The sequence below is a fragment of the Mustela nigripes genome, chromosome 9, assembly GCF_022355385.1.
Source record: "Mustela nigripes isolate SB6536 chromosome 9, MUSNIG.SB6536, whole genome shotgun sequence".
In the NCBI taxonomy this organism is placed as follows: domain Eukaryota; kingdom Metazoa; phylum Chordata; class Mammalia; order Carnivora; family Mustelidae; genus Mustela; species Mustela nigripes.
Genome location: NC_081565.1, coordinates 53,625,025 through 53,637,612, shown reverse-complemented (window position 1 = coordinate 53,637,612; position 12,588 = coordinate 53,625,025). Strand labels below are relative to the sequence as shown.

General features: G+C 37.8%; 1 protein-coding gene across 8 annotated transcripts in view; it reads right to left on the bottom strand.

Moving 5' to 3' along the window:
- NFIB (nuclear factor I B) overlaps positions 1–12,588 on the bottom strand; it is a 436,909-nt gene that overhangs the window by 63,983 nt on the left and 360,338 nt on the right. For all 8 annotated transcript variants that reach the window (XM_059411619.1, XM_059411615.1, XM_059411616.1 and 5 more), the window contains exons 4-5: positions 9,982–10,050; positions 3,426–3,546 (exon numbers count right to left, since the gene is read on the bottom strand). In XM_059411619.1, coding sequence (XP_059267602.1) covers positions 3,426–3,546; positions 9,982–10,050 — 190 coding nt within the window. The remainder of the gene's footprint in view (positions 1–3,425; positions 3,547–9,981; positions 10,051–12,588) is intronic.

Genomic DNA, 12,588 nt, shown 5'->3' with positions numbered 1-12,588 from the left:
ATCATAGGGTGCTTATTATATTTACCTTTTAAAATGTGTTTCCAAAGAAATATCTGTAGTAAAAAGTGAACTCTTTAAAAAAAAAAAAAAAAAAGATTCTATTTACTTATTCAACAGAGAGAGACACAGTGAGAGAGGGAACACAAGCAGGAGGAGTGGGAGAGGGAGGAGCGGGCTTCCCGTTGAGCAGGTAGCTCAATGCAGGGCTCGATCCCAGGACGCTGGCGTCATGACCTGAGCTAAAGGCAGATGCTTAACAACTGAGCCACCCAAGCAGCCCTAAAAAGTGAATTCTTGATGTGATATGTGTACTAACTTTAAAATTATTGTTTGGAATATAAATAAATAAATAAATAAAATCATTAAGATTGTACCTGACTTATTATTATTATCAATGATAATAATATTCATTAGCATAGCGCTGGCCATACCAGTATAAGTCTTTCACATTAATTCAAACATTAAGGCAAAGGAGTCAGTAGAACATGAGATCTGGAGTGGAACCAGCCTAGTAGCAAATCTCGACTAGGCCACTCACTACTTCTTAATAGTAAGCTCCTTAACCTTTTTAAACTCAGTTTAATCATTTATAAAATGGAAATAATAAAACCTAGTTCAAAGAGGAGTGGATGAGAGGATTTAATGCAAAGCTTTTAGTAAAGTGGTTGGCATTTAGAAGATACTTATTAAGTAGTAATTATTATGAGTAACTATATAATTAAAAATGTAAAATTTTTGTAGGACTTTATTGATTATAAATTAATTCATATATTCTTCTTTATATTTTTTATAAAAAATTAGGTTATGATCTTTTATCCTCAAGATCAACCATGAAAAATAGGTCATTGCCAAATTCATACAAACAGTATGCTTTTGGAATGATACATTTTAGGAGCACCTGGTTGGCTCAGTTGGTTAAGTGTCTGAGTCTTATTTTGGCTCAGGCCATGATCTTAGGGTCGTGAGATTGAGCCCTACGTTTGGCTCCATGCTAGGTGTCGAGCCTGCTTAAGATACTCTCTCTCTCAAAATAAATAAATAAACAAACAATAGAATTTAACAAAGAACACATGGCTCATCCTTATTAAGAAAAGTGACTATTTATAGTAGAGATGAAAAAGTTGTCATGGGGGCACCAGGATGGCTCAGTCTATTAGGCCTCCCACTCTTGATTTCAGCTTAGGTCATGATCTCAACGTCATAAGATTAACTCCTGTGTTGGACTCTGTGCTGGGCATAGAACCCGGTTAAGATTCTCTCTCTCCCTTCCCAAACTGCCCACCTCTCCAACCTCAAAAATAAGTAAACAAATATATATATATATTTTTTTCTTTTCATATATACATGAAAAATATGAAAATTTATGTCATGGCATAGGTCATTTTGCATGATATACTATTATCATATATTCCCATCAATATCCTATTAAACAGTCAATTAGGACTATGAAAATGGATTTTTTTTCCTTAAATTAAAAAAATAAAAGACCTCATGTACATTTCTACAGGAAAAAACCAAAGAGAGGTTATCTTCTGAAATAACTCTGTGCAGTGATAATAAACACAATGTCATAAGACTTCAGAGTTGGCACTGACTTCTTAAGTCCTATCCATAAATCAGTCCTCCCTTTTCTTACAAGTGGGGAGACAAATGTGGAGAAATTCAGTGAATTTCCCAGGACATGTTAGTGGAAGCCATCTGCCACAAAGGAAGAACTTCTGAATTCCAAGACTGTTCTTTTTGCTGCACTGTTTCCAAGTCCTAGAAACCTGTGTACATCCGGAATCCTAGAAGCACGTGTACATACAGAGGTACCTGTGATTAATATTTGACTCACAACTCCCAGAGTATTAACATGATGTCGAAGACAACAGTTTCTATCCATGCGAAACCACAGTGGGAGTCAATAACGGTCCTTGAATTTATTCCTGTGGTATCCCAAGTTAGAATGCGTGTCTGTTCGACTCTCCTTTAAACTAATTCTCTCAGCTGTGAATCAGTAGTGAATACATATGAATGACCGGAAGTGGGAGAGAAACGGCTTTCATAAGGAAATAGTAGATGTTTTTCAAACCTTTTTTATTTGAATGGCATAATATCTGAAACCAAATGACTACGAAGAAAGATCTGTGTTGATAACCTACTGATCCATCAGACCAAGTAGAAATGTCCTATTCACATTTCAAATTTAGAAACACTAAAACCGTGTCACAGACAATCTGAGTTACAATAAACCAAATTACCTTGCTATGTAACCTAACCTATATGAAAACACAGTTTGATCATAAATGATATAAAATTGAACTTATTTAATAAACAAAAATGTGCACAGCCCCATAATTAATCCAGATGCAATTAACTTTCATTATTGAGAAGAACATAGGAAAGTAATTACCCAAATATTCTTTAATTCTTAAAAAATGGCTATTATAAAATGAAATGTTTTGCTCTGAAATTCATGTACAGTCTTACATTTAATCATGGGTATAAGTAATGCTCTGAAAATGATATGGCTCTCCATACATTGAAGATCCAATTTAAAAAAAAAATAAAGCTGTAATATTTATTCATCTTACTTTTTAGTAACTCAGTCCTCTTCTGGAGGAAGAGGACTTCCTTCCACAGTGGAAAAGTGGAACGTACCAACACTAAATCCTACACCAACAACTTTCCAGGCTATTTATCCCTCATTTAAATAGGAAATCTCTTTTTAAACTTCTGTGGGACTCAAAGTCACAATGAGAAGATCAAAAAACAAAAGTGAGAATGTCAACAGGGAACTAAAAAGTAAAGTAACATCACTGTAGCTCTTCCCCAACAAAGGCTGATCAAACCAAATCTCAGAGCAAGTAGTATTTTCATTGGGGACTGAGAATCAACTAAATTATTAAAAAAAAAAAAAAATACCAGTTCACTGCAGACATTAGCTGAGTGTGGCCTAGAATAAGGCCTTTACTTTTAAGGTTAAGTAGATGACACATTTTATTTTTCATGTTTTGTTTTACCCAGCTCGGACAAGATAGTAGGGTAAAAGTTACCAGGATGGATCAATCTATAGACCAGGGCTCTCTGCCATGACAACATTGCTTGTAAGACGCTAAAAGATTTAGTGAACTTGTAGAATTTATAGAAAATTATAAAATCATTCACATTTTTATATAAAGGAAATATAGTTCCCTTGTCCTACCCCAAACCCAGATGTGTTTTTAATGCTTTGAACAATTACATTTTGATTTTCAAATATCAAAATAAATTTAACGAGGTAAGAGTAAAAATTTATGTAGAATCAGCAGAAAGTCTAGAATCCTTGGCTTTGTTTCCCCGATCGCTTTCTCTACCCACCGATCTGCATATCTACCTCTCCACCCAGCTGCACATAGACTGAGAACAAGTGTATATAGACTGAGAACTTCTCTTCCAGTTACCTGCTTGGTGGAGAAGACAGTGACCTCTGAAGATTGACCCCCGAGTTCATGTCATGATAGTATGGTTGGCTCGGGATTTCTCCAATTGGGAAGTTGACTCCAGTTCCCTGGGTTATGGGCGCTGAGGAATAAAACAGAAAGAAACATCAGGAATGACTTTTACATTTATCATTTCTATTTGAATGTAATAATCTAATATGTTCCACACCTCCGGGCAAACTCTCTTTACCCTGAGACTCCAGTATCAACCGTCCACCAGGGTACAACTTGAAGACTTCCTCACAAGGCCAGTGTTCAAGTCTGGAAACTTGAGGCACTCAGACTATAATCATTGGTTACCACTTTCCTATTCCCACTCTCCAACCTTCTTCACTCAGTCCTTTGTATTACTTTTCACTACATCTGTCACCACACTAGTCTATAGATGCGTCAGAGGAAATGACCTGTTTCCTATTACTCAGCACCAAGCAAGGGACATTGTACTAAGCTGGTTCTTTTTTTTTTTTTTTTTTAAGATTTTATTTATTTGAGAGACTGAGAGAGTAAGAGAGCACAAACAGGGGGTGGGGAGAGGGAGAAGCAGACTACCCCTAAGCAGGGATCCCAACGAAGGGAACAATCCCAGGACCCTGGGATCATGACCTGAGCCAAAGGCAGACATTAACCAAATAAGCCAGCAGGTGCCCCCTAAGTTGGTTCTCAAAAACCAAACCCCTGTTAAGTTAATCAAATTAGAATATTAGCATGTTAGAATGAATTACAAACCATATGAATAATTATTTGATATAATGAATTCTTGTATAAGGGCAGGTATACAAGTGAAATGACAAACATGAAATAAGAGTCAAGTTCCCCCCCCCCGCCAAAAATACATATTCAGATTCATATATGAATAGTTTAGTGTGGCTTTACTCAACAGTTTTTTTGTTTTGTTTTTTTGTTTGTTTGTTTTGTTTTTTAATTGGGGGCACCTGAATGGCTCAGTGGGTTGGGCCTCTGCCTTTGGCTCAGGTCATGATCTCAGGGTCCTGGGATCAAGCCCCACATCAGGCTTTCTGCTCAGCAAGAAGCCTGTTTCCGCCTCTCTGCCTGCCTCTCCACCTACTTGCGATCTCTCTATCATATAAATAAATAAAATCTTTTTTAAAAAAAATTTTGTATCCCCAACTTTACAAACATCACTTATAATGACTCATGAAAAAAAATTTAAAATAATTTATTTATTAAAAGTAAGAATAAATAAAAGGTACTCATGGAGTTTTATACTTCAAAGTATTATTTTGTATATCAAAAAATCTTTTTGACTTTGCTGATACAGTATGAGCTGAGATTCTTCAATGTAAGTATTGGTTTTTGTATAATGGATTACATGTGTTCAAATTTAAAAAATTTGTTTCTAGACATCTTGAATAGATTCGTGAGGCAGCACATTGTATTAGAATAAGTAGAGCCTTAGGAGGTAGTTTAGTTTGTTTGAACTCAGGATAGTTTGAACTCCCTCTGACACTTCTGAGCCATGTGCCTCAGTTTCCCAAGCTAGAAAATGAGAATACAGGTCACCTACAGCCTATGATTATTTTGAAGATGAAATGAGATAAGGAGTGATAAAAGTCCAGCATCGTGCCCAGTGCATAATAGGTATTCAACCAATGTAAGATCCCTTCTTTCCTTGATTTCTTCCCCACATCTCTTCCCTGGCAGCCTGGAGTGCTTAGCAGAGTGAACAGTTCTAACAGCACTAAAAACAGAGGAAGGGTTAAAAAGGAACCTATTTGTTGAAAGTCTGTCCCTTCAACAAGTTGTTTGTGTCCATTACTGGCAGGTGCTGCAAGGGATACAAAATAGTCTAAGATAGTTCCTGTCCTTAATAAAACAGATTGGGCAACAAGCTGGGTAAACAAAACACTCATGAAAAAATAGAAATAGCAGCATACTGCAGATTATAATGAAACTGCCCAAATGAATGACAGCCCCAATAAGCGCTATGGGATTTCATGGGAAGAAGAATCCCATACAGGCTCAAATGATCCAAGAATTCTCTGGAGAAGCCAGAGCTTGCACTAGACTTTGCTGAATGAGTAAGTTCTTAAGGAGAGGTCATTCTCAATAGGAGTGACTACAAGACCAACATCTCGGGCTGAGAATATACAAAGTGAGACCGGGCAGCTGGGTATCAAAGGACAGTGCTGAAGAATAGTTTCTTTCCTTACCTTTTTTTTTCCTAAATAGATTATTTATTTATTTATTTATTTATTTGGCACAGAGAGAGAAAGAGGGAGAGAGAGAGAGAGATCACAAGTAGGCAGAGAGGCAGCCAGAGAGAGGGGGGAAGCAGGCTCCCTGGTGAGCAGAGAGCCCCATGCGGAGCTCAATCCCAGGAGCCTGAGACCATGACCAGAGCCAAAGGCAGAGGCCCAACCCACCGAGCCACCCAGGAGCCTCTCTTTACCTTTTTTTAAATCAGGCCTTCAAAAGCTCTAAGGAGAGAAAGTATGTCCAGGGCTATGGCAACAAAACTCCAGAGCCCCTATGATTCACCCTAAGAACATATAGTCTACTTAATCTTCTTCTCTTCCAACTGTTTCAAATCGAATACATGATTCGTAAAGGAATTTCAGGGAATTTTCCTTACCCAGAATTTTAATGGGTTCGCTACATGTGTTCACTGTCAGCTGAATTGTGTGTCAGTATCAGGTCGGCCAAGATTTACTTTAAAATATTTTTAAGAAAGTATGATTAGGAAGCACATGTGTTATTGTAGAGAAGTAATCAAAGAATATACGATGAATCTCTCTCTTCCCCTATTAAAAATTAAATCAATATATACAAGATTAGTCTCAGCTCCAAACTTCCGGAGTTTATGCCTTCTGTTAAATTCTTCTTTTTTATATAACGTACTTTACCTTCATTTGAATAACACAGAAAATATTTGTATTCAATGGGTGACTATGCCAAATGGCTTGAGTTCTTTGAGCAGCTAAATGGAACTGTTTGTTGTGGCTTGAGGTATACCAGAGGTTAAAAAAAAAAAAAAAAAAAAAAAAAGCAAGGTAAGAAATCCCACAGTAACCACATGCTTTAAAATTTATTATTAGAACCATGTTCTATGTGACATTGGAAAGCAGGGTGTGTGCTAGAAGGAGGCATTTGAGAGACTCGGGGAAAGTCAGTAATCTGTCCAGCCTTCTGCAACAGTAATGGATAGAATTCAAAGGACTGAATTACTAAAAAGGAAACTTACAGGTCATAACTTATGTAAAGTACTTGCAATTTATTAAGCTCATGCAACATTTAAGCAAAGATCTGTAGTTTCTATTTCATACATATGGCTTAAGCGTCAACACAGATTGCTTGGCCATAAACATACTGGATGAAATTTATAGTAGAATAATAATAATAATAAAAATCTTTGGAAATTTTGTTTTTCTAAATTTTCTTGCAGAAGGATTATTACAGACTCTCATGACGGCAATCAAAATAATTTACCCACAGATTTACACATGAGCATTGCAAAAATGTAATGTGCCTTCTGACATTAAAGGGGAGAGTACAAGAAGAAGAGTTGCTTAATAATAAACATGGCCAAATTCTAAAGCAGTGCTCACCAAATACATTTAATAATAAAGAGAGTTTGTGTTGGACACCTGGGTGGCACAGTCGGTGAAGCACCTGCTTTCTGCTCAGGTCACGATCCTCAGGGTCCTGGGATAGAGCCCTGCATTGAGTTCCTTGCTCAGCAGGTGGCCTGTTTCTCCTTCTCCCTCTGCCTGCTGCTCTGCCTACTTGTGCTCTCTATCTTGCTGTCAAATAAATAAATAAAATTTTTTAAAATAAATAAATAAATAAATAAATAAATAGAGTATGTGAGCATGGCAAGTCCCAGGCTGATGCTCCTGTTTAAAAGCCTCTGGAAGAACTTCCATCAGGTGCAAAGATCCGAGTTAGCACCTCTCCTGGAGAGCTGCAAAGTCTGAAAGCTGCAAATCATGTTTAAGAGACTGCCAATATCCTCTTAGAGACGAAGCTCCAAAGAACCTCAGAATCTAAGGGTGAGAGGCCAACCCTTAATCTCTCTTATTGTTCTTCTCACTCCAAAAGCTGTTCCTAAATCAACTTTCAAGATGGAGATAATATCATTCAACAGAATGATCAGTATCCTAAAACAGGGGAGCTTCATTAGCTAAAGTCAACAGACACATTAGTGGGTCACGTGTTAGTCAAACCCAGGAGGCCAGAAACCATTAACATACCGTAAACCCTCAAGAAGTCAGAATTTGTGATATACAGCATAAGGGTCATGCTGAAGTTTCTGTTTACTTGGCAAACGCCTATTTCATAAACAACGAAGTTGAACTGTGTAAATATGATTATGATGTGGATATATTAAGACACTTAGGATAACTTCTCAAGCATTTCAGAGCCACCTATTTACATACAGAGGAGAAAATAAATGTTTGCTGAGTAAATTAATGAATGCATATACATAATTAATATCCTAATTACAGATCAGTAATGTGTGTTGTAACAGATAACTTAAAAACCTCGAAGAGAGGTTTAAAAAGAATGAGTGAAGTATATTAAATCTACCTCACTTTGGAACTGTTCTGGAAAGGTATTTTTTAAGTCTTTCTTTATGTGCAGGTTCAGAGTTTTCAAAATATCATTCTGGGCTTTCCAAGGTACTATCTGGCTGTCCTTCTGGAGGGTCTAGCATGATGTTATCTATAATGAGGAACTGGTAATAATTTCTAACAGATGACTCTTCAGTCCATCTCATAAGGAGGAGGAAATAATATCACGAAACTTATGGGGTGCCTCGTGGGTTAAAGCCTCTGCCTTCAGCTCAGGTCATGATCCCAGACTCCTGGGATCGAGCCCCACATCGGGCTCTCTGCTCCGCGGGGAGCCTGCTTCCTCCTTTCTCTCTGCCTGCCTGCCTACTTGTGATCTCTGTCTGTCAAATAAATAAATAAAATCTTAAAAAAAAAAATACCACGAAACTTAGGAAAAGACAAATTTATAACAAATAATGCTATAAAGTCTGGTAATGTAGCAGAACAGTGGAGGAAAAATACCTACCCCCCCAACACACACACCACCCGCCCCACTTTCAAATTCCCCCTTCTTTACATGAATGCCAGAAAGTGGTAGTGAATAAGTCAGGTACGTTCCTTTCCAAATTAAAAATAAACACAGAAAAAACTTTCAAATGTCGGAGGCCTTCCATACCATGTTACTGATTGGGAAAAACACGCAGGGCTCATGGCGGCTTTGGTCAATGGAAAAGACCATCAGAATCCTCTTATCTCGCAAATACTGAATCCTAGAGTTGCTGGGATACAGGATATTAGGTTTTGGTCTCCTGCACTGCCGTAAGTAAACAGATCCATGACAGAAGTCTTTGGGGCATATATTTATCTACCGCGGCATATGTCAGAAAGGATAACTTACTGAAGATCTTAAACATTCGTGTAGGCAACTGCCTGCGATATATGCTATTTTCACTGGCCACTCTAGAAAGAGGAACCCTTTAAGTTAAATCTGGTTTGAAAGACATAGTCACCTACCAGCTGGGGGATTACTGCATGGTCACAACTCTAACTCACTCCCTAAACTTACCCTCAGTAACTTGCTTTGTTCTTTTGGGATCACCACAATTCTTGTTCAAGACCTCTGAATTTGACCCAGATGGAAAACACAACTTAAATAAGGACGGAACGCCACTACACCATTTGAGTAACATCATCCAAACCGGTGACGCTCTCTAACAAAATGCCAGGTAAAAATAGAGCCTTCAAAATTACATAAATAAGCTAAATCAAAGAGAATGAGAAGAAATGAGTCACCTCCTTTAACATGATGAATGCCTTAACAGCTACATCTTAGGTATATTTGTACACACGAGAAATACGTAAAAGACTTAAGTCAATAAACTTCTCCCTTGCTTAGGTAGCTGGCCAGGTGAACTTAACCCAAGAAAAATCTCATCTGGCCTATCAAGAACGGTGTCTCAGGTGAGGTGGCCAGTTAAAACAATTGGACATTGTTTTGGATCACAATAGCTTTCTATCTATATCCAAACTACAATCTGCAAAGTTAATTTCTGCATCTCTCTACACTCTGCATGTTACTGTGTATATCCTGTACATCTCCAAGCCCCCACTGAAACGTTAGTAAAATGAAAAAGCACTTATCTACAGGAAACTTATGTGGGTTATCATAACAACATAGAGTACATGTAATTAATCACACTTCCTTTGATATAAATGACCATCTATGGTCACAGAGAGAACGTGAATTAAATGAATACTAGTAACACAGCAATCAGAACAACCCCCCAATTATTTTTGAACTACAAAAGTTTGATGACCTAAAGGCAAATATTTTAGAAAATCCGACAAAATATATCCACTTATGATTTTATCAACAAGATGGAAATTTTAAATCTCAGATTTTCCCTATGAGTGGTTATTCTTAATACTGTGTTGAAGGTTCGGAATAGAAAATATTTAAAATCATAATATATAATCAAATAATAACAAAAGAGTTTACTTACTTCTGGATACCCTCACAAGTTCGGACACATTGAAGACTCCAGATTTTACAAAACTATCCTCCAGGTAACCTGAAAATAAATATTGAGAGGAAAAAGATCAGCACAAGCAGGAAGCAAACAAATGATTAAACGCTAGGATTTGTTCAAGTGTTTTTAAACCAAAGGTTAGAACAAAAACTAAGTGTGCTTATAACAAACACAAGTGAAAGCAAAACTCTTTGAATGCAATCCGGGGTCTGTTTAAACAAAAGTAAGAAGTTGAAATGCCAAATAATTTCCTAGGGAAATTTTTCCACAGTCTGCTAAACGTACAGGGCAACTGGATGGTTTTATTTGCCACAGCCCACGCATTGAGAATGAAGTCAGGGGTTCTTACCAAATGTATTCAGCTCAGTAGCACCTGGTAGACCAAAGTCTACCCGTTTATAAAAAAGAAAGAAAGAAAAAGGAAAACCACAACCACAATTAGAACCTTGTTGGAATTACTTCAAAGATCTCTTGAAACCACTGTTCTTTCACAAATCCTTCCCTGATTAAAGAAAAGTGAACTGTTGTTAGCAGCCCTCCCTCACCCTTGTTCCAAGGTCATGAATCACACAAAAGCAGAACTTGTACATACAGCAAATACTTTGCATAGACCTATTTCCACGCAACTTTGATATATCCCACATGACTTCAATGCCCTCTCCCTCTTGCTACTACTTCCTTGGACTCCCTTCATTTCAAGAACTGCATCCTTTTTCTAGCAAACAGTGACCAATCCAGGCCTCCAGAAATGCCACAGGACCCTTTGGTGACATGGCCCACTGTTCAGGGGCCTGAGTAAGTTCTGTGCTGTCTGGGATCTGGTCAAGCTGTGTTCAGGATTAGAAATGAGGGCTTCCACAAATGCCCAGTCATGTCCCCAGCTTCTCATTGATATGCAGGACATGTACTGAGGGCAAAAGAGGGACGGAATACCAGAAGGAGGAGTATGGTCACACTCTGCTTCCCAGGAAGAGAATAAGAAAAGCCTGAAAACCCTCCGAATGCAAAAGTTTCCAGGAAAACAAACTCTGGATTCTAAGAACTGGCAGCTGGATCAGACGGTACATACAGTTTTAGGGCTGACCAAGGGATTCGATTCAGGGCAGGAATGTGAATCAGGGGGCTGGCATTCGACTCCCAACCACACTTTATCAGCGTGGAATCCTGATCATGTTATTAGACTCTTTGTGTCTCAGACTCCCCATTTAAAAACTAGAGTTAATAAAATTATTGTGAATGATAAGTGAGATAAAAACATAAAATCCACACGAGGCACTCATTAAATGTTCCCAACGAGTTAGGATCGGCCAGTTGGGTCAACAACCACTTATACGTTGAATTACGCGCACATGATTCCAGACGGTCTCAAATCACGTGCAAATCTTTATTCAGAAATTTTACCAGAACAAAAGCTACCACACTACTTTTCAACTGTACATATCATGAAAAGACAGAAAACCATTCAATGAGCTTATATGCATCACTTCTGTGAACCAAGGAGCCATGCCTGTCTGAACACTATTCTACTACCATTCACCTTCTTTAGAAGCAGAACAAAAGAAAGAGTGTGAAAGAATTATTGGATCTCAGCTGGTGATAAAACTTATCATATTATATTATCATATTAAGTATTACTTTGAAAAAATACACATTTTTAAGAAGGTAATGACAAAATGTCCCCATTTGATGTACCTGTATTTTAGGAAACTCCTAGTTCTCTAGCAACTTAATTTTTCACAAGGTTGAATTCATTTCGCTGATTATTGAGAAGCTTTTAGGTAGCCAACACTGTAGAGGTACTTAAAGTCATGAAGACAAAAAAAGGACACTGTATCCCTTTGTGTGATTGGAGGGAAAGATATTTTCAATTTTCTGAACCATGGTAGGTTATTATCATATAAAACCACAACAAACGCAACACATATCTTTGTAAAGTATAACAAATTATACTTTATATACAGTAAATGTAAAATTTTATATTGGCAAATACATTAAACATAAAGACCTTATTTGCTTGATGGCAGCTCACATCTTAACCAACCAGACAGGATTTATTTGTCGTCCCTCAGCTGTGCTCTGTAAATGTCTGTTCTCCTACTTTTCTCGCGCAGTTAGCTCCCCTAGTCAGACGGCTCTCTCTCTACCTACTTTGTTCTCATCCTGCAACGTCCCGCTCGACCACCATCTACCCCGTGACCCGTTCCCCGTTCCCCTACCCTCCTCTCCCAATCCCTGTGCCAGTCAGAAATCATCTCTTTCTTCTGAATTCACAGAGCACCTAGTTTGTACTTACTTACATCCCTTTGCACATTCAAGTGTCCAGGATATCTGTTTTCAAGTCTTGTGGTTCTTATGGGATTATCAGCTCCTTTATTTGGGAGAATGCCTGGGTTTTGTTCATCTCTGAATCTCCCTTAACACCACCTCAGTTCCTGTATATACAGTAACTACTAAATCAATGCTTACAGAACAAAATCTTAGATTTTAACCTTTTGGAACAGGGTCATAAGTAAGCATCTTGGTAATTACGTAACGATGTAGGTACAGATGGCTTAAGGTTGAAGGATAATTATACTGACC